Source organism: Camponotus vicinus, unplaced genomic scaffold (assembly GCF_025532165.1).
Source record: "Camponotus vicinus isolate PSW18456_S1 unplaced genomic scaffold, iyCamVici1.0 SCAF_2, whole genome shotgun sequence".
Lineage (NCBI taxonomy): Eukaryota > Metazoa > Arthropoda > Insecta > Hymenoptera > Formicidae > Camponotus > Camponotus vicinus.
This window is the reverse complement of record NW_028141956.1, coordinates 13,417,138-13,444,222: the sequence shown is the minus strand read 5'-3', so window position 1 is coordinate 13,444,222 and position 27,085 is coordinate 13,417,138. Positions and strand designations below refer to the sequence as shown.

General features: G+C 31.6%; 3 protein-coding genes across 8 annotated transcripts in view; 2 read left to right on the top strand and 1 right to left on the bottom strand.

The window, feature by feature from the left end:
• Nucleotides 1–1,709: 1,709 nt before the first annotated feature.
• Nucleotides 1,710–4,738, bottom strand: LOC145966367 (uncharacterized). 5 transcript variants are annotated; one of them, XM_083090420.1, is made up of 3 exons: nt 4,718–4,738; nt 3,792–3,900; nt 1,710–3,707 (listed from the first exon to the last, which is right to left on the bottom strand). In XM_083090420.1, the coding sequence occupies exons 2-3, from the start codon at nt 3,844–3,846 to the stop codon at nt 1,999–2,001; spliced, it is 1,764 nt and encodes a 587-aa protein (XP_082946546.1). In that variant the 5' UTR covers nt 3,847–3,900; nt 4,718–4,738; the 3' UTR covers nt 1,710–1,998. The 5 variants fall into 5 exon arrangements, with proteins under 5 accessions (XP_082946546.1, XP_082946545.1, XP_082946547.1 ...); XM_083090419.1 differs by lacking the exon at nt 4,718–4,738 and adding an exon at nt 4,207–4,247; XM_083090421.1 differs by lacking the exon at nt 4,718–4,738 and adding an exon at nt 4,136–4,154.
• A 277-nt stretch (nt 4,739–5,015) lies between these two features.
• LOC145966368 (poly(A)-specific ribonuclease PARN) lies at nt 5,016–10,989 on the top strand. Its single transcript, XM_083090423.1, has 12 exons — nt 5,016–5,189; nt 5,283–5,496; nt 5,639–5,917; nt 6,010–6,292; nt 6,730–6,851; nt 7,036–7,262; nt 7,512–7,581; nt 7,749–7,804; nt 7,997–8,083; nt 8,165–8,357; nt 10,515–10,594; nt 10,675–10,989. Exons 1-12 carry the CDS (start codon nt 5,171–5,173, stop codon nt 10,758–10,760), a joined length of 1,716 nt encoding a protein of 571 aa, XP_082946549.1. The 5' UTR covers nt 5,016–5,170; the 3' UTR covers nt 10,761–10,989.
• Nucleotides 10,990–11,191: 202 nt separating this feature from the next.
• The window catches only part of LOC145966369 (protein cortex), a 43,267-nt gene continuing 27,373 nt past the window's right edge, over nt 11,192–27,085 (top strand). Inside the window, exons 1-2 of one of the 2 annotated variants that reach the window (XM_083090424.1) lie at nt 11,192–11,473; nt 11,975–12,092. In XM_083090424.1, coding sequence (XP_082946550.1) covers nt 11,979–12,092 — 114 coding nt within the window. In that variant the 5' untranslated portion in view covers nt 11,192–11,473; nt 11,975–11,978. Of the gene's footprint in view, nt 12,093–27,085 lie in introns of both variants that reach the window. The other variant, XM_083090425.1, reaches the window with a different exon arrangement.

Below are 27,085 nucleotides of genomic sequence, written 5' to 3'. Positions count from 1 at the left end.
ACGTGCGATGCGCTATCTTTCTCGTATTTAAGTTTTAGTTATGAGAATTATATAAAGTTTGCAAAAGGTAACAAATAAGATTAAAAATATACTGTTCAATTTAATTTCTGATCTAAATCACGAGTTTCAGATATTAAATTGATTTTATAAGTCGGACAAGTAAATGTCCGGCGAATAAACGAAAATAATCCGTTCATTATCTATTTAAAATGTAAAGTGCAATATGCAAGTATAAATTATAAATAAAATTTTTATATGAAATTTTTATGTAAAATTTTATATGAAATAGATAAATTATATTATCATTTAGGGATTAAAGTATGTCCAATTTCATAAACAGATATACCACGGACGTCCATTGAATGTCCGAAGAACGTAAAACGGATCATCTGTGGATATCCTCAATATCCTTAACGGTCGTCTTATGGATATCCTTCGGATATTTGTGTGCTGTCTGGGATATAGAATATATGTATATACATATAGTGTACATATATATGTTAGAATGTATACGTATACAGGATCACAATTATATAATTCAATAAAAAAAAACACAAAAAATAAACATTTTTTAAAATAATTTTAAAATAAAAAATAGTCTTTTTAAAGAACATGATTTCGGCTTTTAAATTATTGTACCACAATTTTAAATTTTGTAGTTAAAATTGCAAAAATTTATTTAACTTGTTATAACTATGGCAATATTTATGTGATGACATATCGAAGTTTTATTACGATCAAAATTAAATATAAAAATAAATTATGTTGTTAAAATTTTTAACTTTCAATATAAGTGTGTTATTTTGGTTACAGTTAATAAAATATTTGTTGTTAAATATATATAGAATTTATTGCGGAAAGATTTATTAATCTTCAGTTATGTTTATTATATAAGATTTATTAATCTTCAGTTATGTTTATTATAACTTAAGAATTTTTTAGAATATTCACTAAATACAAATCTGATTTTACAATTAACAAAAATGATAGAATGTCTAATTAAAAATGTTTGAATTTTTTATATACACTTGAAACTTGTTAATCTTAACATTAGTTTATATTTAACGATCTAAAAAAATTCTAATTTTAATTCTAGTTTAAATAAAACACAATTAAAAATTGTTCGTATTCAGTGTCAAAAGGCTGTAGGAAGTAGGAAATAACTCTCTTTCTCGTGTTCGAAAAAAAATTGTCTTTTGTTGTATTATATTAGGTATGTATATTTTATATCTGTTTACTTCATAAGTTTTCATTGAATACCATGATGTCATAAAAAATCTCACAAATTTTGGTAAAATTCTAAAATAATTTATATAAATCGCAATTTCGATATATCAGATTATATGTTTGAAAAATGATCTATTATTGATCATATGTATAATTTGATAAAATTAGACATATAGTCAAAATAAAAAACTTAACATTCTATCATAAAAAAATGATAGAAAATAATTTAAATTTATAAAAAACTTTTTTTTATTTTCAGAAATAAAATGCTTCGTTTCTATCTGTATTTATAATCTAAAAAAAATTATAATTTTTAAAATTAAATTTTTTAAATTATAATGATTTAGATAATTATTTAAAAGTATAATATAAAATATAATTTTTTCAATGTAACTATTAATAATGCTAAAAATTGTTACCGCGCAATCATTAAGGAACACAATTTTTAAGAAACGTATTATATCCTTGAAAATTTTCAAATATATAGATAACTCAAATGTATATTTTCTACATACAATTATTATGCTGTTATAATTATAAATATTATGCTGTTATAATTATAAATATATTTGTGCAACTCCTTTTTTAAAATATTTTGTACAATATAACAGTAATGAATGATTAATATGATGATAATGATATATAACAATGACGATCACAGAATGAGAATAATTTCGTCGACGAAACGATATATAGGATTATACATAATTAAGAAAGTCGTATATCACTTTCGAGCAACGAGTAGACAATAGAAGATAAGACACTATTTGATCACCTATTAATGTTATTTGTAATCTTCATTTCGGCGTACATTTTTTTTTTCGCTTCGAGCTTCTTTAAAGCCTGCAATCTCTTTCTTTCAATTTCTTCTTTTGAACATCGAGCCGGCTGCGAACCAGTCTTTGATATTTCTTTTGTATCGGTTTTCATATTACCAGTGGAATGGTGTCTAACGAAATGATTACCATCTTCTTTTACCATGCACCTGTTAACATCGGACCCATACGTTCGAGCCGTATCGCGCATTAACGAAATTGCACTATTCTCAACTTTACAATTTGTAACAATCGGAATTGTACTTACGGAGGCACGTGTGACACTTGTACATGGTATCGTCGAACTTTTGGTTGGGTTTAAGTGTATTATAGCTCTCATTGGATTTGCTTTATTCTTAGTATTTGTAACTGTGCTCTGATTAATTAATTTATCAGATAAACTTTTAGTCTTAAAAAACTTCTTATCTGCTGACAAGTTAGTGCTAGATGTTCCACTCTTCACTGTAGATTTAAAGGAGTTAGTTTCCAATTTTAATGGTGCATGAGTCAAATATTCATAATTAGCCTTAGATTTTGTACTATTGTTTTCATGAATCAAAGAATCAAACATTGTTGGTAATTTTTCCTCCTCGATACAGGCTGCTAAACAATCATCAAAAGAATCATCAGGAAAGTCAAATGATTTTATGGGTTTATTTTTTGATAATTTCCTATCTTCGCACAGATTTCTAATACTGGAATGTATCATGTTATCATCACTTAGACACGATTTATAAAAGTTTTTGTTTATTTGCCCTGTGATATGTATACTAGAATCTGAATTCCTTTTTAACGATAAATTTGAATATGTCTTTAATGTATTATTATTATTTGTACTTCTATGGAAAATATTTTCAGTCGGCGATTCTTTAATATTTTCATTGGAAGTAGATTGTATGGTATTTTTATTGGATGCATTATTTACACAAGGTATTTGAGACAATTCTTCTTTCTTGACACTTGACTCTGAATGTGTAGAATTTCCTTTGTCTGTGATGGAATTTAATTTCTCCTCTATTTCTTGAGTGCATCTAACCATATCATCATCTATCGAATCATCAAATAAATCATCATAATTTATTTCTTTAATAACATTACTATAGTCATTGATTTCTCCAATGGAATTCTGCTTGTTATCTTCATTTGTTGACATTTCTTTATAGCTTGTATCTGCTAAGATAAGCTCTTCTTTCTCGGCTTGATGATTTGAATGATCCTGGTCATTGTGTTTTATAACACTCATTTTTTTAGTTAATGCTTGCAACTCAGCTGCAAATTGTCCAATGTTTTCTATGTTTTCCATATTAATGGTCTTTCTTTTAAGTGGCTTATACAATAAAGGTGAATCCGAATTCCTCTTTTTGTGTAACAGCTTAGTTCCTTTAGGCGTCTCACAATGAATGTTTTGTCTTTTATTTTTACTTTCAGGAGTTTTCTTCTGAGAATTATGCCAATCCCATGCAACCTCATTACCACCCTCCTGTGTACATGGAAGTAAAAGTGGACTTTGGTAATGATTAGGCTCTAGTGCTTCTTCGGCATTGTTTGCATTCTGTCTGCTTGTAACTGGTGTACTATGATTGGAAATTGGAAATTCATCATATTTTTGAATAGAATTTTCATTATTCTCATCTATTTTCTCATTCGTCGTCACATTTTCTGCAACTGAATGATATACATTATACTTTATATATTTTAATAATATAACAAGAGATTGATATAATCAAAGAAATGTAGTTACACAATTACCTTCTCTCGCATTCCAATGTCTTTTATCATTTTGAAATCTTACACATCTCATCATCGATTTTTTCTTGAGGCTGTTTTATAATTTTCAAATTTCACGACGATAAAATTCCTTCAACAGATCATCAAATAGATCATCAAATTCCTTGTTCAATATTAAATCATTAATCTTAACCTACACAGTAGGGCGACAAAAAGATTGACAGAAACTTTCTTTGAACGAGTTTCTTTTAATAAATTTTAATAAATATAACTTGTAATAAATAAATTCACTTGAATAAGTATTCAATCAATATCGATTATTCATGTTTAAGGAGCGGAAATGGGTATATTTCACTTGATCGTACTTGGCGTTACAAATATTGCGATAGGGAAGGGATTGAAAGGAATTTCGTGCAACATATATAGTAGTACAAACGTTAGGAAAGTAGATACATCTCAGAGTACATTATTGTTGAGTATTTAATATTGCTATTTTTGCTTTGTTGCAAAAAATATTTCGTTGCAAAAAAAGAATCATTAAATCTCTTGAAAAAAATAGGAAATGTTAATATGTGAAATTAATATGCGTGTTATATACTATACATATATATATATATATATATATATATATATATATATATATATATATAAAATATTATATATACATATATATATATAATAAATTAGAAATTATTTAAATTAAATTCAGATATATATTTATACTTGATATATTAATATAACATAAATTAAGACGAAAAGTAATGACAACGACGCAATTCACTTTTACGTACGAAATTCTGTCAAAAAGATAGGTATTATAATGTTTTTAATTGTTTAACAATGGAATAATTCTTTACGATAAATTCACAAATAATTTTTTTTCACATGAAGACTAAACTAAAAACATTATTCGAAAAAAAAATGTTAATTTACATAAGAATACTTACAAGCCCGCCAAGACACCTTTTTCGCTTACAATATTATTCAAATCATACGTTCCTGACAATTATTACTGCGCATGCGCGATAAACATGGCTCGCCTCAAGATGCCATTACATTTAACGTGCGATAATTTTTGTTAAACATATTCATTGGTTACCGTTGCAAGAAACTTGCAAAACTCTAGATAGTCTCTATCTGGTAGCCAATCAATAATATTCGACAAGATCGTCGTACGACAAATGTAATGGCACTTTAAGAACATATTGGATGAGAACATCTGCGCATAAATTTGTATCACGGTATTTGTACTACGCATATTTGCTGTGTCTTTACGCAATGTTTACATAAATAGAGATATATACAGGTTATGTATGTATGAGAGTTTATATATATATATATATATAGTTTCATGTTTAAATTTTGCGTATGCATTAATGTGCGCATAAACGACGTGAACAATGGAAGTAACTTGTTTGAGTAAGTAAGCGAGGATACTTATAAACTTTATTTCTTCACGAATTATTTTCTCGCCCTTTTCCCTTAATTTTAAATGTAACCTCCCTTCTCTAGACTTTCAGGATGTGTTATCTGAATTAGATAGCATCATACAAAATGCTACTTTTCTCAGTATCGATGGTGAATTCACCGGCCTTAATTCAGGCCCAGATGCTGGTCCCTTTGATACCCCGGCTCAATATTACGCCAAGCTTCGAGCAGGATCAATGGATTTCCTGCTTGTACAGTTTGGTTTGTCCATCTTCACATATGATTCACAAACTGACAAGTAGGATATTATTTTTTTTAATATTTTGAATATTACTTATTTAATTAAACTGTGTTAATAATTTAATTAAAGAAATATATAATTTAAAAGAGTACATATAGGAATGAATTAAATCGATAATAAGACATCTTTCTTCTTTTAGATATTCTCAACGTTCTTACAATTTTTATGTGTTTCCCAAACCTTTGAATCGTCACGCACCAGATTGCAGGTTTATGTGTCAGACATCCTCAATAGCCTTTCTGGCGAATCAAGATTTTGACTTCAACAAACTTTTCAAGTATGGCATACCATATCTCAGTGCGATTGAAGAAGAGAAACTTGTTAAACGCCTGGAAGAGAAACAAAAAATCAAAGAAGAGTACAATCAAGATTTGATTCCGATATCGGATAATGACAAACCTCAAATAGAGGAAATATGGTAACTATCTTTTTCAACTCAAAGAAGATGTGACATTAAAATTGCAATCATATACATTATTCATCAGTAAGTACGTAACATGTAAATTTTAGTTCTAGAATAGAAGATTTTCTTGCCTCGGATGCAGAAGAAATAACAATAGACAAATGTAATGCATTTATGAGACGACTAGTATATCAGGAGGCCAAAATTAGGTGGCCCAACAAAGTGAGAGTTGAAAGTAAAGTTGAAAATACCTGGCACTGTCTTTCTATACAGAAAGCAGGCACCAAAGAGGAAGAGGAGGAAAAAGAGAAGCAAAAACGTGAGAAAGAGAAATTGGAAATGAAACAGGCTGTAGGATTCAGCAGTCTTTTGAAGAAGATTGTAGAATCTGTAAGTATATATTTAACATATGTATATGTGTATACAACACACACACACACACACACATATATAGTATGTTTTATTTAAATATATGGATATGTAAAATTATCTTATAAGCATTTTTATAAGTATTATAAGAAAAAATTGTTCAAAAGTTGTTTCAAAAAGTGATGTTATATAGTTAGTTTAGTACAAACAATTCTTTCATATCTTTAATTCATATGAAATAATTATACATATCCACTTAAATCATCCACTTTAATCATCAATACAATACAAAAATTATTATTGTTTCTTTTTTTTTTAAATTATAACTTTATATGCAACATTTTGCCATATTTCTTAAAAAAATAGAGACACTCGAAAAAGAAATACAAATCATATGTAACGTTTTCTAATTATAATTTGTAAATTTATTTTAATTTATTTCAATTTTTTTATTTCAGGAAAAGATAATAGTAGGTCATAATATGTTACTAGATCTATGTCACATTGTACATCAATTTTTTACACCTTTGCCAAATGATTACATAGAATTCAAGACTTTGATTCATAACTTATTTCCTAGGTAAGATGCACATATTTATATTCCTATTGTTATTAAATCAAAAAAGTATTTTAATGCTCTGAATATTATTTCCTAGTTTTTTTTATATCTAGAGATATTATGAGAGATTATCTAAAGATAATATTATTTATGTATATGTGTGAAATTTTTCGAAAGGACTTATCTTTTCTTTTTTTTCTTTAAGTTTATTGGACACAAAAGTTATTTGTCAATCGCAACAATTCAAAGAACACGTAATATCGTCGAATTTGAACGTATTATTAGACATTATGAATAAATCTCCATTCTCTATTCCTGATGTGGAGCCTGTGGAAGGATATAGTTATTCAGTATCAACGGAAAAATCACATGAAGCAGGATACGATGCGTACATTACCGGATTATGCTTTATTGCATTATCTAATTATCTTGGTCAGTAATTACATCAGGTACTAATATCACAATCACGATGAGTAATATTTTCTTTGTCAATATTATCGGTCATTTGCAAAAATAATCAGTTGTTCAAGTAGAAAAAATATATTTTGTAGAACAAAAAGTATATGTTTCTTATATCAATTTGCTTATATGAATGGATAAATGTATTAGTTATGAATAATTGCTTTGTGTAAATTTCTTGACTTTTGCCAATAAATATATGTTAAATTATTGTTATTTTAGGCACATTGCAGAAGTCTAAAAATGCCACAGTACTAGCGGATTCTCCTTTGCTTAATCCTTTTCTCAATAAGTGAGTATTATATATATCAGAATAATTATATATATTATATATAATTATTAATATTATATATATCAGCTCTGAATATCTCATATTTTTTATTCTTAAAAATCTCATATAATTGTTTTTATTGATTTATTTATAATCTAATTATTTTCTTTTTTTTCTTCTTTTTACAGACTTCCAATTGCAAGATTGAAAGACTTTCCATATGTGAATTTAGTAGGAAAAGATCGTAAGCATATCTCATTTAAAAAATTAGAATATTATATGTAAGTGTATATGCTCTCATTATTCAAATTAAAAGTATTATTTAAATTAATAAAATCAAAGAGAGGGAGAGAGAAGGGGATATTATCTTTATTTAGAGTGAATTTCAGAGAGAAATTGCTTACTGATATAAGTAATATAATTTTTTTTCTCTTAGCAAATCCTAGCAGAGATCACGTATTTCACATAACATTCCCAAAAGAATGGAAACACACGGATATAAGTCAACTTTTTAGTCCATTTGGTAAATATTGCATCGATACAAATAAAACGGAATTAACGTTTAAATTAACTTCTGATACTATATGACAATTTTTGTTTACAGGTGGTGGTTATATTTCATGGTTATCAGACACGTCCGCATACATAGGTTTGTACCGTCGCGATCAGGCCAGTGTTGTGATGCAGGCTTTAGCCAAGCAGACTATCTGCAAAATACAAAAATATTCAAACCATCAAGCCTCCTTACAGACCGACGTTTCTCTCGAGGATCGTAAACGGAAATTGTCATCACCTGAGTGAGTTATAAGGATATACATTATATCACAGATTTTAATGCAAACCATTTGATACACGATGAAATCAAATTATCGGGTACTCCTGAATACATCATCGGGACAATTTTATTCAACAAAATTGATATTTTTAAATATGACTTTTTCTGGTTTTAAATTCCCCATAACTCGGTTGGAAAATACAGTTAGCATTTTCTAATATTTAAAAATACCGATTTATACGCATGAGTCGTATAAAATCTCTGTGATAAATAAATGTGTACGTTTGCAAAATGTGCAATCTCGAAAATCGCACACATTGGAACAAAAATGAATAGTCTCCATCGTAATTTATTTTCTGCCGCGAGCTATCACGCTCAGTGCGAGATATATTAAACGCACGGATGAATAACGCGTTATAGCTCCGGTATGATCTTCTCAAGACGAAAAAGAGAGAGAAAGGGATAAGACCTTAGGCGGCCTCTCCTAGGATTTCCTGTACACGAGAGATTTGCATAGGGCTGTAGACCTTGTTCTGAATTAATGCACGCGACGCTCGCTACAGGCCTATCTCGTCTTCTTGCTCTTTTCCTTTTCCCTTTCCCCTTCTGCTTCCCTTCACCCTACTTTGCCTCTTCCTCTTCTTTCTTCATGGTCCGGTTTGTGCGAAGTACCGCCGTCCTGCGAGCAACTAATATGTTTTATGGAAATTGTATTAAACGATGTGGAAAGTCTGAATTGTTTAAAAAATTGTTTTTTTTATTTGTACTTTTTCTCTGTTTTATTTTATTTAAAAAGTCATTTATTTTATATATTAAGAAATAAAAATATATAATTATTATTAATATAAAAAATTTAGTTGTATAAATTGCAATTATTTTTATTCCTTCTAAAATTTCTAATTAATACAAAATTGGAAATTAATGAAAAATTTAAAAGGATATTATCAGTTATCAAAATCGTATTATATTTATAGGATTTTTTGAAAAAAAAAAATTTATTCTATAAATAGCAATAAATAACTAATCATGCATTTAAAGCTACGTTTATGAGAGAAAATCTTTAATAGGTAACTATGGTTGTGTGCCATGATCAATGTATTCAGGCACATGTTCCAATCAGCTGTCGTTAGCTGCGATCTTCGTTTACTGAACACGGCGTGTATATTTTTTGTAACCAACTACAGTCTTCCATCACATTGTAGTTACAACATTGCTCTTGCCGGGTAACACGATATTAATGAATCACCCGTGTGCTCGTAATTACTGCGCTCGTAAATTCCCTTTGCTATGTCACATGCATTTTCATGTGATACAAACATCAGATGATGAAGAAGCTATATCACCTGAGACAAATTATGTTTCTAAGTATAGCAAAATATAGTTATTTTAAGGATACGAAATTTATATTACACTGATTTAAATTGACACGTAAATTCACCGACAGAAACCTAAAATTTATAATTTTAATAACATTCAATAAAAAGTACAATAAACAATAAAATCATATCCGAATAAAAATTATATTAATTTATAAATTATCTTTTATACATATAAATCTTATTAAATAATATAAATTATAATAAACTATAAAATTATTAGAAGAAAATTTGTTAATAAAGTATTAATAAAAATGCAAAACTTTTTTAAATAAATATTTTTAAATTAAAATCTTTTTAAATTATTTTCCTCTTCAAAAGGAAAGTCGAAGTATATATTATTTTTTAGCTGCGCTGTTGAGGAATAAGATACATTCCAACTCGAGAACAAAATTAAATCTAACGAGAAACGAAAATCTTTAATTTATTGACGAGAACGTAATCGAGAAAGAGAGAAGCTTCGATCAATCATGCATTATTGACATCGCATACATTATTCTCGAGAGAAATTTACTCGATACGCACGTGTCCGAGTTCGCGGAGCTATCGTTGCAATTTATGAATACGCAATATCTCGTCTGTGTACGCGTTATACACGTGTGTATTCATGTAAATATAGAACCAATTGAAATAAAAAAAGCTAGGGATAATCCTCTAGTGAATGAGACTCAAGTTTGTCGTGTATGCAATTATTGACATCTATAAATTGATTCATCGTGTATGAAATGTGTTATTACACATTTACCGTATGCGCACTAAAATAAAATTCATCCTCGTGACATAAAAAATTTATCGTTTTGTAGGAATACGGCCGTGAAAGGTAACGGAAAATCGACCACTAATGGAGCGAATACACCTGAAGATGGATGGCAAGTTGCTACTAGTAAGTTGTACACTTTTTATCATCATTTTTTTTTATCTTTGCATTAATTAATATTCCGATTTTCGTTTTATATATAAAAGGTAAAAGACGCAAGAAACGTAAGGATCAAACGGCAGGTGGTGCAGCAAACAAAAAGGCTTTCGCGGAAGATAATTCTTGGAATTAGCTGCAGGAGAATTTTGGTTATACGACTGAGGAAATGACATCAAATATATACGCAAATATTCGAAAAATACCGAGATGTGCTGAATATCAAAAAATATTTCGATTTTGGATCATGGAAAGATTTTTATGTTGACTATTAACAAACGTCAACCCCATGTGTATATCATTATTGAAATATTTATAAATAAAAAAAGAAAGATATTAATAAATCATTTATTTCTCTGATAACATATCGTTTACATGTGTATCTTTATCTATTGATGTATATATCACATTTCTTGTCTTATATTTATATTAGCTAAGAGAAGAAAAACAATTTGCTCTATATAGTTTGATTTTTTATAGGTTTTACTAAACTGCCGTTCATTTCATTTTATTCTTTATTTCAAATTTTTTCCTTTACAAAACAACAATTGCAAAAATCGTTATGCTTGTAAATTTTCACAGATATATGTAAATTGATTATTTCTCAAGTTTGTATTTTTTTTTTAGTATATAAACTTTATTAGTTTCGCAGATCAATTTTGTAATGTTATACTTGATACACTGTAATAGGTGGTACATACATCTAACCGATAATTTTAAATAATATATTGACAGTTTTTCAACTAGCATTTGTGACTCGGTTGGCATTCAAGAAAGTATATTTTTGGCTGACACTTCAGTAGATAAACAGAATCAATGAGGTGTGCGTCGTTCGATCAAAGTCATAAGGTAACATCTTGGCAAAAGAAACGAGACACTGTGATACATTACATACGCACAAAAATAAAATATTGTAAAGTCAAATGTTTTAGAATTTTAAAACTTTATTCTCGCATAAGAGATTAGATTTGTTCGTTAAATATTATATCTTAAAAATCTGAGTTCCTCAATTATAATAAAAATGCCTGAAATTAATAGTTGCAGAGATATAATTTTGTAAGAATTTATAAATTAATAGTTTTATGTAATTATATATTAAACACATGATAAATAATTCACATTCTATCAACGGATAAGTGACTTAGAATATAATCTCATTGTTATGAATTTTTTTAAGTTTACATCTTCCGGCTCAAATCTAATATGAATTGTATCAATATCAATTAATGTCAATATATTATAACGCAATATTTTTTATCAAATATTTTTCATGTTCCAATTTTAGCTAAACTTAAAAATTGAATAATGCAATTACGATGATATTAATAATATACTCGTTTTACATTATAGAAAGATGAATAGATTGATGGATATCGAGGAACAGAGTCAAGATGCATCCAATGATACCCCCTTGCGCGGATATCATCCGAGATTTCGCAGAACAGAGCAGTTGGATATTACAAAACCGGTGAGTCCATAATACCATCTTCCTTGTAAATCTCTCCTCCAGGTTGATGCAATGCGTTGGACTCCTTTGGGATTTCCAAGGGCATTGCGTTCATTGTGTATCGAGGCACATGCCGCATAGAAACCCCAAAGCTGCCTCAACAAATTAGTCTGCGTCTCATATTTCGCAATTTTTAAATCGATATTAACTTTTTATGTCGCTATTTTCCAAAAGATTTTATAATGCGTTATGACATAAAACTGCAATGTATCCTATAATTAACAGTGAGATGTAAAAATTAAAGCTATTAAATTTTAAATTATATTTAATAAGCGAGCGATACAATTAATTACCGGTATTTCCTGATTGATATAGCGATAAATAATAATTAAGTTTATTTCAAGCTTCCTCATTTTTTAAACAATCGTGCACATAATCACGATTTCATCAATATTAATAATCCATCTTTATTAATAAATTCACAATTTAGATCACTGTTAATTTAACGATCTTCGTGTATTTTTATTTCGGAAAAAAGTCAATTTTACTTCGGAGAAATCGTAGAGCGCGAAGAAATCAACAAACCCGAGGACGATTAGGAAACGCGAGGATTGACGGTTAGTAATTGCTGCGTGAATTATTAATTACGATTAGATTTATTATATCAAATCAATATTTTACCTTTGATCGTCTATGATCGCTGTAAATGATCGATTATATATTATACACATGATTGAGTACACATATGTACTAAGGGATGGCTGAGAGAGATGAGAGATTATAATTTAAAATATTAAAATATTAAAATATTATTTAAAATATTTTCAAGAATTATAAAGTTAACACATATAAGACACATATAACACATATTCTTTCTTCTCTCATATATTTATGTATATATATTTTATATTATTTTCATATATTACGAAATGACATATTCTATATTTTGTTACAATTCGTCGTATGAGTTTTTTAAATTAATATTGTATAGATGAGAAGATAGAGTGCGGCACTCTTCAAAGATAAATCATCCGTACGATTGTAAAAATCCAAAATGGATATCTTTCTCAGTTATAATACTCTCACTCCCAAGATGCGACATGTGACACGAGAGAGCGACTTTAATAGCCTACAGAGGTGGACGTATATTTATTGCGTAATTAAAAGGCTTAAGTTACCATCATTCATTTCGAAGAGATGGACGTCTCGCTTTAAGAGTTAATCGAATATTCCGCCGACGTTCCCTTTCGATCGGCCGGTGAGGTGGTCGTCCCGCTTAGGCCGAGAATAACTTGGGACTTAGCAGGCCAGTAGGATTCAAACGCAGCCACCACAGGACCACTAAGGCCCAAATCATCCCCAACATTTACCGCTCTTACATCCGCCGCGCGAGACGTGGCATCTGAAAAATATTTCAAAAGCAATTATTGACTCATTTTTTGCTATTCGCAAAATATTTTCGAGAATTTTATTATGCGCGTTATTTTTTTATAGAGTTTTAATTGATAGAAATTATATTATACAGATTGACAATTAAGAAATATTAAAACTTAATTAAAAAGGCAAATTATTTTAAATACAAGAAATCAGTCGATCAACTTATCAACTTACAATACAAAAATTAAATGAAGCAATTTGATGATCAAATTTTAGAATTAAAAAAATAAATTTTAGAATTAAAATATATATAAAAATAATAGAAAGGGCAAATTTTGATTATCAAATTACTTTGTATAATTTTTGTATTATATGTTAAAAAATTGATATAGGTTTCTTTTAAATTTTTTTTTAATTCTGCCTTATTTTTAAATAATAGGCGAATAATTTCAGCAACTTTCTAATTATCACTCCACTATTAGATATATAATTTTATTAATATTAAAAAATTTTTATATATACGAAGTACGAAATCACTGAATGTCTTTTTAATAACAGATTCTAACTAGTGTTCTATTTCTACTCAACGAAAATATCAAGGGATATCATTTTTTGCTATTACATATTTTTATAATATATAATATAACACTAAATATTAAATTAAAATTCTATTAAAATAAACTGAAATTAATTAAAGAATGTAGCTTTGTTAATTCTGTAATTTTACAAAGTGTTTAGCTTTTCTTTTAAAAATTATCCTCGAATTGACTAGAAAACCTGTTATTAAAAAGATATTCGATTTGAGATAATCTGTATTTATAATTTATAATTATGTAATCATAGAATTATTACTTTAGATTTTATAAATACTTGAAAAAATACTTGTAAAATTCGTCATTTATATGCCATTAATTTTTTTATATAAAATATATATTTATATTTATATATATATATAGTATTAAATATAAGTTATATATAATTTTACAAGCGTTCTAAAAAATTTAGAGTATATTTGGCAAACAAATTTTTAAGAAGAAATCTTTAAAGTGAAAAATCGAGCCACTTTTTTATCCCGATCTTTTTTATGACTTCCACAAAGTAGGACGTTTTTGCTGATTTATTATGTATTAAAATGTGTCGGAAGCGTTTAACAACCGTCCGTCGGTCTCGAGATTCTGTTCGCCTCATTCATTACGTTAAGTACCAGAAGTGCATCTAGTCATCCTCAGTGATTTTATGCACGCCATGAAATAACGGGTGTGCCGGAAATGTTGTCGAGAGAACGAGATAAAGGTGACTGCGTGAAGATGCACACGAGATATTCGCGGTCGGTATTTGCGCAATAAACGAGACGAAATACCCAGTTTTAGTTTTTCGTGTCATTACAACCTCATTGGCGAACATAAAAGATTGAAAATGAAAGAATGTATAGTTTATTAAATCTTCTGCTTAATCAATTAAAAAGATAATTCACGTGCATTTTCTCAAAATCATTTATTCATGAAATTTTATTAAATATATTAATTACTTATTATATATTTATTTTGAAACATAGTTCATTATTTTTATTATTGTAAACTCGTTTTTTTGTGGTAAAAATACTTAAATATTTCATTCGAATTAATTGCATATGTATTTGAATTATCGCTTAATATACAAAAAAGAGATAAAAAAGTTAGGCAACAAAAACTAGATAGCTCTTGCAATTGAACAAGCCTATATATATATGTGTTTAAAATCCTTGTAATATAAGTTTTTAATTTAAATTTTATTTTAAACATATTAATCAACATATATAATTATTATATATTTTAAACATATTAATCAACATATATAATTATTTGCAAAGAATAGGGATCTGTAAACATTTAGCAAACTTTTGTCGATTTATAAAAATGTTTAACTTAAATTGAGTATCCAAAATATTGACAACAATTAAAAGGATAAAGTAATGTGAGATATCACGCACTTTAATGAGTTTATAAAATAATCTTTAAATGAAATTTACTTTTTTACACCAATAAATTTGTAATCTATTTAAAAAAAACATTTATCCTGAAAAATACTTAAAATGTGTGTCTTGAGTTATGAATCATCTAGTGCAATCAATCTTAATATTCCAATAAGCATGATTAAAGCGAGCTTGATGTTTTCCGCCATTTTGTGGCCTAAATCTGTGGCAACTTGTTCTCGAATCCAATTAAAATTTTTTGAAAAACAATCAAGATATTTCAATCGAAAGCAACTGGAGCATCACAAGCGGATGAGTCGAGCGGTTAATTTCCGAGATCACCTATCCCGCGCGTACGATCGAATTCTGAAATTAGTGTGTAAATGGGACGGACAAATCGATGGCCGAGCGGCGTGTCGGTCCGCATTCCCGACGGATAATAGTCGGCGCAGTGATTCGCGTGGGCGTCTCGTGCGAAGCGAGGGTCGCGCGCGCATAATGTCCATGTGGGCTACCGTGCGACTCTTTCGCGCATTTACAATTCAATTTATACACGCGGGACGAGTACTTTGGAAACCGGAATTAGTCCGGCGGAATCGTCCCCGGGGGAATACAATTGCCTCCATCAGCGATACAACGATATACAACGTTCCGATCAAATGAGCGACAATTCTGCATGAAGCCGGCTCCATCCGCCCCTGCTACGATGTCCTTGACGTATGAACGAGCAAAAATTGCGCGCGGGGCATCCGCGGGGGTGAAATCGATGTCGGGCATGTGGTAAGCGAAGAGCATCGTTCACGGATCAACGTTCTCGCGTTAAAAAGCGAAACCCTTGATCCGCCCGATGCGTTCGTCGCGTCTCTATACTCACTCGCTCTCTCCTCTCCTCTTCTCTCCTCTCCTGGCTGCGCCGCGGCGCGTGCACGTGCGATGCATCGACGTGCTTCCGCGTCTTGTACGCAGGTGCGAGGCGCGCATCGTCGAGCTCTCATTTCGTCGTCGTGCTCGACGCTCGATGCCTCGACGTCCCGCGAGACGAAGGAAACCGCGGCGGAAGTAAGGACGGAAGGAGGGTGGGGAGGAGCAAGAGAAGAAACTCGCGCGGAGATGTATGTATATTAAAGCCTCCGGACGCGCGCTCGAGACGAGACGAGACGAGACGATACGCGGTTTCTCTCCTCGCGCGGAGAGACACGCACACCACTGATCCGGGTCCGGAACTTTTTCGACGCCGCGCCGCGCCACGCACGCACAATATTTTTGCGCCGCGTGCGTACGTGCGTGCGTGCGTGCGTGCATGCGTGCCGTGCGTACGTACGTACTGTCCGTCTCTTTTTTCAACCTCTCCCGATGATGGAGGGAGAGAGCGGAAAATCGATCGAGCTACGACCCTTCTTCTTTTACCGAGCCTCGATAGCAGAAAAGTGGCGGACCACACCCTACGACCTATCGTGACGCTTTGCCGAACGACCGACCAGTCAGGCTTCGTCTTTCCGGACCTAAGGGTGGACCCTTCGCCCTTTGTGAATTCAGCCGCCACGGCTAGGACGGGGGTTGAGAACCGGAGGAGGCATGGTTACGCCGCGTAAAGGGAAGAAAGACGAGGGCCGGAGATTAACCCCCTTTTTCCCGCATAATCTTCCTCTCTAATCGAAAGTAGCGTTGTTTGCCGAAAAGGAGGGATTTCGAGTTTTTATTTCGCATAGAACGCGCGAGACCGAGTGGAAAAACCCTAGCCTAGGATCAGATTCAATTTTGAACAAAAAGAGGCTTCTAATAAACGTGTGTTGGGCGATGTTTTTTTTTTTAAAGAATTATTGCGTTAAAAAATATATTTCTCATTTCTCGTACAACGCGATCGAATTTGTTATCCTCCGACACAATTCCAGTCAATAATAAATATATGTATGAATATTTTCATGCGAGAAAAACAAGACAATATTCGCGAGAAACATGGCACGAATTAGTGACAATTTTTACGAAGAGAAAGCGTTCTCTAAAATTTGCGAAATATTTTTCTTCCAAGAATTGAATCTTTTTATCAATTTTTTACTGTCTCTTTCGATTGAAACAAGTGGTCTAAACAAGGCAAGGATAGAGATGCAAATTGCACACATTTTGGCAAAAAAATTCAAACTTGCTAATTCTTGATTAGACGAGTCACGCTCGTAATTAGATCAATCGATCCTTTTCCGGACAATAATAACTAATAAATTATTGGAATGCGTAAGGTTTGATGTTTGTTTCGATGAAGAATTTTCATTGAAATTGTTGCCGTTTATCCTTCTATGATAACGGTTTTTAAAATATTTGGGAATATTCCACATTAAATATTTTAACAATTTTATTTCCTTTAAATGTCAATGTTGATGCGATTCTTATCAGTTTATTCCATACAATAGAAAAATATTTTGTAATTTTGCTTATTATAAATTATAAAATTACAAGCTCATTTTAGATATTGATTTATAATTCGAGACAAAATTCAAAATAGAAATTTATTTATAATTTTTATATTTGTATTTTTAGCAAAATTGCAATTCTATCTATCTTTATATTCTTTTTTTCTTAACACTGGGATAATACATGGGTTTAATGGATTAACATATCTGAATAATGTTTTTTTCTTCTCATGTTCAGCTGGATATTGATCGATGCTTTTTACTGAGTAAGCTCTTGCTGAATTTTAATTAAGGTTTAAATAAAATCAATTCTTTTGACAATTTCAACAATTCATGATTTTTAATAATACGATTTACGCGAGTAATGTAATTTATGAACCTTTATGAACGTAAATTATAATTTGTGGTCTTTTTTTAATTGAACGATTAAATTATAGTTTCTTAATTGTTGAATAGATTTAGAAAAATGATAATCTTTTTACAGAGTGTTTCAAAGATTTTGATGCCATTCTAATTATTTGAGGTTTTCTTAAATATACTCAAAAGTAACTTTATATGACTTAACATCTCTCTCTCTTGCCTATTTTAAAATAACAATTCAAGAGTATATCGCTCTTATAAAATTACATACACATTATATATAATTTTATAAATATAAAATATGCAATATACAGGGTGTTCCTGAGCATGAGCTCACGCACTTATGAGGAGGTAGAGCGCAGTAAATTAAATAAAAAAATCCTATTCCATGTAAAGATTTTTGTAATAATAATAGAAATATTAATTATTGAAAGTTCATCACAGTTACTTTCAAGGTCAATTTTAAGATTGACAGAGGCACTTTCAGAAAAAACGTTTGATACAAATTTTCTTATTTTTTCACGTACAATTCGAATCTGTAATAAAAAGTACCATGTTCCCCTAAAAAAATTCAACTTCCGATCCGGATGGCGTATTTCCGGTCGGAATCAAAAGTTGAAAATATCACTATTTGATAGAGCATACCCGATTTACTTAAAAATTGTTCGCGGTTTTTGACAAAAGCCATTTATTTTAATTTTAAAAGGAGTGTACGGGTGGTCTGGGACACCCTGTATAAATAGAAATATATAAAATATATAAATAGAAATTTGTCACGAATTATAGACCGATAAAATGATTTTTATCATACAAAACACACTTTAAAAAGCATAAATGCGAGTGTAGTGGAGGCCGTGCGAAATATATACGGAAGGTATAAATTTCGCGATTCGATCGACCTACGTGAGGTAGCACGATTACACAAATCGCGATTTGCAAGTCTACATTCTGAAACTGGTTCATCGTATTGAACGGGGGAGAGGGATGGCGCGGGTTAAACCGTCAGGATCGCGTGCAAACGTTTGGACAGATTCCATTCCGTTTGCCTCGTTCATTCGCTCAGCCCGCTTCTTTTTTTACGCATTCGCGGCGATGCCGCGAGATCGCCGGTGGTTAGAAACAATGGTATGCTCATACCACGCCGTTGCGATCGTTGAGCGTCAAGCCGCACTATGTATCGCGTATTATCTCTGGCGTGCCAGAGGGGCAGAGCGAGTCGGACGAATTATCATGGTAATCACAGAACGGTAGCCGCCGGTTACCAAGAGGTCAGACCGATGCCACGAGATTGCGGCGTGCAGAGAAAAGGTACGTCGAGGTGGACACTATCCACCGCCAGGATATCTCGCCTTGGATCTCCGTTTCGAGCTAGAATTCGACTTGCCTCGCGCGCGATTAATTCACGTTTTGCAATCGGATTCTATAATGAAGATCGATTCGATCGGCGAAGAAAAATTCGCCGCACAATTTACCGATAATAGCCCATCATCTGTCAGTAGATCTTTTCTTTTGATTATAGACGAGTGTATCTTGATTCGATTGCAAAGTTCTATTTCTCAATCCGAGGGTAACCGAGTCGAAATTTGTCTCTCTTATTTTCAATCTCAATTTGCAGTTTAACATCTGGTCTTGATAGTTTGGACAGTCGGATTGTTTTGAAACTGTTTAATTTATAGTTTTGCCAGAAGTTCCTCTTTTAAATTTGTAAGAAGAAAAAACTGCATCGAAGTACAAAATTGGAGCTCAATTCCTATGTAAATTAAGTCCATCGAAATTCTCTAGAATTTAAAAAGAAAAACTGAGAGTGAAAATAAAGAAAAAATTCGACTCGGATTAAAATTTATAATTTTATGTTCAACGGAATATTATCACTTTAAATTGTGAGTGCTGTATTTTTCGAAACTTCATTCGTGACTTATATACATCTTGCTTAAAATTGATTTCTCCAAATTTTTTAAAAATCTTTTCAAAATCGCAATTTAAGTCCATTTTGGACGATCTATAATTCGCGATAGAAAATTTTATTTCTAATTTTATCGCGTATTTTCTCATGTGTGTTTCTTGATACGATTTTATATATATATGGGGTGTTTCTTAATAAGTACGAAAAATTTTAGGAGATGATTCTTTGTTGAAAATTAAGAGGGGTTTTTCATATAAACATATGTTCTTACATCCCTCCTTGTGGAGTTACACTCCTCCAAAAATGGGGGTAAAAAGATTAGATTTTTATTTTTTTTCTCAAATTTAGAACAAGTTAAAGAAATGAAATTAGGTGGATATTTTCTACTAGTAAAAAGGTTATTTATTAATATTTTTTTCAGCCTCCCGTATTGTTATAAGGGGATGAAACTAGCAACCCCTATTCAATTTTTTATTAGAACTTTTTAATGTTTATATGAAAAACCCTCCTTAATTTTCGACAAAGAATCATCTCCTAAAATTCTTCGCATTTATTAAGAAACACTGTATATATGTGTGTGTATATTTTACTTTAAATATTTTTTATATTTAAAAATTATAGATTGTCTAAAGCATTGTTTCAGCCATTGTTTTATCGCCTTTTCGTTTAATTTCGTTTCATTGTGTAAAGAAAGTAAGACTCAGCCGAATCGAGAACCACTGCGCGCCTCTCGAGATAAGAGAGTCGTGATCCCGAGAGTAGCGCGGAGTACGAGAGAGATACGCATCTAGTATGCTCTGAATTAATAAATAATAATGCAATATTTTGTTGTGCTCGTGCACGAACAGGTTCGACCTACCGGTCAACTGCTTACCGGATCGGTCGCGCTTAGACGATACGTGCCTCTTATATCTCGCGTAAGATCATATCGTCTGAATATCAACTCGAGAAAGATCATTACGTAGAATTTTATATATATAATTTTAGCGGTACAAAATTTTTCGATTTTTCTTTTCCCGCTTGAAAGATATCCTCTGGCATTCGATCGAGAAAAATTACGAAAATAGAGCTTTCTTCTCCGAATCGAAATTTTTCTCCTACTTTTCTCTCAATTTTTACAATATTTTAACATCTTTTAATTGGATTACCCTCTTTTGAAACTATTTGACTTCTACAATTTTATTGGAAGCTCTCTTTTTTAAACCTTCAAGTAAGAAATTGTTCGTTTATTTAAAGTATAGAAAACTTAAAAAAATTTAATTCTTATATAAATTAACATTTATCAAAATTCTATAAAATTCTAAAAAATCTTGACACAAAATATGTTAATTTTAATTTTATTTTAGTGTCCATATATATGAAAAAATGGATGCAGATTTTCGACTTAAATAGCGCGTTTTCTCCCTCTTCAAAAATATATTTTCAAAATTACATATATCGTGTTTTTTTCAGAAACCAGTTAAAGATCATTGATATAAAATTTGTATGACAATCTAATATATAATCGCGTATAAATTCTCCCTCATATAATTTCTCTCGACGATCATAATGCGCACTACGCTGTACGGATGAAACTCTCGAGGCGATAAAACGCGTATTCCATCCAACATCCGAACGCAATATCCCGGAGTGGTATCGTGACGGTTATTCCGATCAGGTTCCGTCGAGGATTCCCACTAAAATGTTGCGCATCTACAACGATCAACATTGCATTTTCCAGGATTTATCGAGAAATGTTTCTCTCGTAAATGGAACGGTGTATTATCACTGCAAAGCGGTGAATAGTCATTTGATAATCTCAGTTACAAAGTATAGCACTGCATATCTCATGGAAAGAATCAGTAGAGATTGTGATAGTCACTCAATAATATTTTAAAATGCGTCTTATATATTCCTCGACAAAATTAACGCATAATTTTTTTTCACTTTTTCTTTAAAAGCTGATATTTAAATTTTAATGAAAAGTTTTAAAGAAAAATGAAAAAAAATTATGCGTTAATTTTGTCCAGGAGTATAGTATTATACATATATAAGATAATCTTTGTTTAAAGAAATATCTGAATTTTTTCGATCAAGAATCTTGTCCATTTTTTAATGGATTTATCATTTTTATGGATTTATCATATTTTGAGAGTGAAAAAGTGTAATACATATATGTAATTCTGAATTTTTGTATTGTAGTTATATATATATTATTTCATTCCAAATATGTATGTGTAGGGACTTCTCTCCAAAATAATAAAATAAATAAAAAGCTGTGGAAGCTACATCTTGCAAACATATTATACTATTATTGATTTTTTAATGAAATCTGTCATAATTAGTGAAATAAAATAGTAAGTAGTAAATTATCAGAGAAATATTCATTGATCTTTTGGTGAAATTTTGTGTCATTGTTGGAGCGGTGACATTTTCAATGTAAAAGAGCATTTTTTTGTTGTTATACATGCTTTTCAGAATAAATATTACAATTGGATGAATATTACTGGCAAATACAATTTCAGATTTTTTATAACACGATACAGATAGAAATATGCTCATTATTTTTATAAAATGACAAAATATTGCTTTTTAAATCACGTTCAAAATCCTGAATGTGAATTTTTATTTTAAGTATTTCTTTGAAAGTAATACATTAAACGAGAGAGAGAGAGAGAGAGAGAGAGAGAGAGAGAGAGAGAGAGAGAAATTAGTATGAAGTTAATATCTTTTTATATTTTGTTGTTCCAGTATTCGATAGAGCGGGATCCTCCGCGTTCTTTATATTTCACTGTAACTTCGGAGGATCGCTTCGCTCTTTGCTCAGCTTTTCTCTTTGCTTTATTATCGATCTTTTTATAAATCTTGAATTAATATTATCCGTCGAATCGATATTGGTCGCTAAAGAACGACTGATAAAATTAATTCGCTACTTTACAACATCCACTCATTTCTATCTTCTCATCCCTCAAATCAGCTGTTTTTCTTTTTCACGTTGTTTCTTACTTTAATTGATATTGAGGATCTAATATGCAATCTTTTATATTTTTTATTATTTAAATTTTGTTTTATAAATAGAGTTATATTTCTCACTACTATTCTTTATTATTTTCGCATGCATTCGTATATTGCATACATTTATTATTATATTTACACTATTATCTAGAGTATTCAATCTAATTTTTTTAGATTAATTTTTAGATTTTTTGGATTAATAAATTAATCCAAATAGTAAAGCTTTAAGCATAAAAGCGCAGTATTATTGCTGATATCTCGCTTATTGATATGCAATCTTCCTTTTATTTATATCTTTGTTGTATGCTACGCTTTTCTCGTGCACTCAAAGTTATTATTATTATGTAAAAGCAACTGCGTTTCGATAGCGTATAAGGAATATCGAGGTTCTCTCTAATGGATCTTGAGCTTGACAACGACACGCGGCTTCTGGGTGCGTTACAAGCGCAAGAGAACGCTGCATAAGTACATAAACATCCGCGACCAACTATCTATTGGAAAAGAAAAACGCGCTCGTCTCTCTCTCTCTCTCTTTTCTCTTTGTCTCTCTCTTTCTCTCGGACAAACCGCGAGGATATCGTATATTCGTTATCTTAGCTACTATCTCCTATCGCCTTATCTTAACTACCCATCACAAGTATATTCGTGCGTTCTTTCTCTTACGCGATATGTTTCCAAGGGTGATACTTGAACCAGCATCGGGAGAACGTACATTATTGTAGGTATGAATGAAATGCATATATAACGCGCGAAAAAATTTGCGATCGTAATAATCTACGAAGCAAATATACGGACTTGTTCCTGAAACGTTCTTTTGTATTTTTGTCTAATAGAACGCCGGGGATACGCAAACGATAATTAAGTTAAATGAAACGCGTAGCTTTATCGCGAATTATTCGCCGGTTCAGGTGCATCGTACATATATCGAGGGGCGATAAATGGTAAGAGTGGGCTCCGCCCATGCTTGACTACATCTACCGTGTGGAAGCCGCATCGTGAATTATGACTGCTCCAGGTGAATTATAACGTGTACCGCGCATACCAGAATCCACACGTGTGTACCGCGCCATTAAGGCGCGCTCGCGGCTCTTATAAGCGACACAATGTAGTTCCTCTCCTGGATATCCTCCTTTCGATTCAACACTGGAGCATTTTATCGCGATAATCTCTCTCACGAGTGCGAAATGTCGCGCTGGAAGGTCACTCGAATCGCGTTGCATCCCATACAGCACAGAACATTGTTGTAATATTACAGCAATATTGGTGCAACATTGCAATATTCCCGCAATATTGCTGCAATGTTACAACAACATTGTAATATTGCCACAATATTGCTGCAATGTTACGACGAAATTGTAATATTGCTGCAATGTTACGACAACATTGTAATATTGCTGCAATGTTACAACAACATTGTAATATTGTTGCAATGTTGCTGCAATGTTACAACAACATTGTAATATTGCCGCAATATTGCTGCAATGTAGTTCCTCTCCTGGATATCCTCCTTTCGATTCAACACTGGCATTTTATCGCGATAATCTCTCTCATGAGTGCAAAATGTCGCGCTGGAGGGTCACTTGAATCGCGTTGCATCCCATACAAGAAAGAACATTGTTGTAACATTACAGCAATATTGCTGCAATGTACAGCAACATTGTAATATTGCCGCAATATTGCTGCAATGTTACAGCAACATTGTAATATTGCCGCAATATTGCTGCAATGTTACAGGAACATTGTAATATTGCCGCAATATTGCTGCAATGTTACAGGAACATTGTAATATTGCCGCAATATTGCTGCAATGTTACAACAATGTTCTGTGCTGTATTGTTTTTGACGATTTCCTTTTCGAGGAGGAAATTCGACTCGACATTTTTTTCCTATTACAATTCTACTTTGATTCCTTGAACAATCAGCTCGCTCTCGTTTGAAATTATTTAATCAATAGTTTTGCTTAAACTTCCAAGTATCTCGAAATCCTCTAGAATCTATAAAGGAGAAAATGCCGTCCTCGACAAAAAGATACATTTATTTAGGGGGGAAAAAGGATTGAAATTTCCGCAAGTCTCTTTTCAGCGAGTCTCGGTCGCAAATTTCAGACATTCGTAGGAGGTTATTAACGCGAGGAGAGGCTGTAGGTTGCCGTAAACATACGTACACGACGGCCATATATCAAAATCAGCGACACGATGCAATGCAGCGCGTTAGACCGAGAGGTCACGAGTCGGCCAGGCGAGTCGTCTTGGCGTAGCTTAATCCGGTTAACCGTGGAGGACCTATATACGGGCTTATGACAGACAAGCGGGACGGAGTTTGTCACAATTATTGACCGCAGTCTCAGCGTGCATTAGTGCTGAATTGTATAAATAAAATTGTGACAAACGTTCTCTTATAATAATTTTAAAAAGACAATGTAAAACAAAGGAAACAACACCTACACTGAGAAAAAAGTCTGGTTGCATTAATTAGAATTCTGGTAGATTCAACCAGTATGTCTGTTGGAAAATGGACGAACCAGAATTCTTGTAGGAATTACCAGATGATTCTGATTAATTTCTTCCTGTTAAATTTACCAAATTTTCTGGTTAATAATACTAAACTCATCAGCACCAAGTCGTCTAAAATTTTTTCCATCTAATTTCAAAAGTCTGTTTAATATTCTGAATTCCAATCAGATTATTGGATAAATTCAATCCAGATTATTGAATAAATTATTTTAAATTCAGTTTGTTAGAAATTAAACTGATAAAACAGTGATGCAAGAAGAAGATGCAGCTCAAACACACATAATCAGAGAGCTAGCGCCCTCTTTCTGACACTACTGCTCGTAAGAGAAAAAAAATATACCTTGGATTTAATGTTAATACTAGTTCTTTATATACATTTCATGGCAAATATTGAATACGAGTTAAGTTAAGAGTGGCTCGCCGCCTAGCGGCAAGCAAAGAAGTTAATGTAACAAGATATTTTATAGATTCAACCAGAAAATATTAACCAGATCCTTATAGTAAAATCTATTAAACGTTCTAGTTATAAAAAATCAAGTCTTATCATGATAACTAGAAATTCTTGTTTGATTTAACCAAAATGCCTTCAATCATATACGTCTTGTTGGTACAATCAAACGATTTTTCTCAGTGTATTATTTGCATAAGTAATCCTCTATTTTAATCTCTACTTTTTTGCCCATTTTCAACTTCCATTTTCTCATTTATATATTCTAGAAGAGAATAGATTTAATTTAGATAAGATATGAATTCTTATATTACTTTATATCTTAAATAGATAATAAATATTTTCCCACTTTTTTAGAGGCTTAAAAGAAGAGCGTCCGAACAAAAGTACAGCATAAATAGTTTCAAGAGAATAATCTGACTGTTTAAAGTATCACGATAGATGTTAAATTGAACATTGAGATTGGAAATCGTACAAAGTAAGAAAATGATTGGAAATGGAGAGAAAACGGAATCTCTCGCAGCCGTGAAACGCTCGTTGCCCTATGACACTCGGATGGCGGTGCTATCGCATAATCAAAATAGTTATAGGATCGAAAGTTGATTGTGGGGCAGCTGTAGGGTGCCTTTGGCGCAGGCACGCCTGACAAGATGGAGTTTGTTGTTCAACAACTCCCCCCTTACGTGAAGGAGAGACGCGAGACGTATAATCTGGCGAAATCACGTTGAATTGATTCCTGACATTGACCGCTCGTCGATTCAACCTCGAGTCTCCCGCTTAATAGAAAGAACCCGCGGCAACAGTTTGACATAGGTAATCGGACCGTTCAATACATTGATCGAAAGGCGAACGGGATTTCACGTAAATTTCTTTTTTCCCTCTCGATTTAATCTCCTCTCCGTTTTCGTACGCAACCGGAAGAAAATCTCTATCTGAGGAAGTTGAAAAATTCATTCTTTGAAAATACTGCAAAGAAAATTGTTTCTCATTGAAACGTCTAGATAAAAAATGCTCCATTAAATCTCTCGAATTGTTTTACTCGAATCGGCCGAATATCGTTTTC

Bases quoted from the DNA above. Each gene is read 5' to 3' on its own strand.
- LOC145966367 (XM_083090420.1), bottom strand. From the start codon at position 3,846: ATGATGAGATGTGTAAGATTTCAAAATGATAAAAGACATTGGAATGCG. The intron at 3,708-3,791 runs GTAATTGTGTAA...TATATCATTCAG, and splicing joins ACATTGGAATGCGAGAGAAG to TTGCAGAAAATGTGACGACG.
- LOC145966368 (XM_083090423.1), top strand. The intron at 7,582-7,748 runs GTGAGTATTATA...TTCTTTTTACAG, and splicing joins CTTAATCCTTTTCTCAATAA to ACTTCCAATTGCAAGATTGA. The intron at 8,358-10,514 runs GTGAGTTATAAG...ATCGTTTTGTAG, and splicing joins CGGAAATTGTCATCACCTGA to GAATACGGCCGTGAAAGGTA.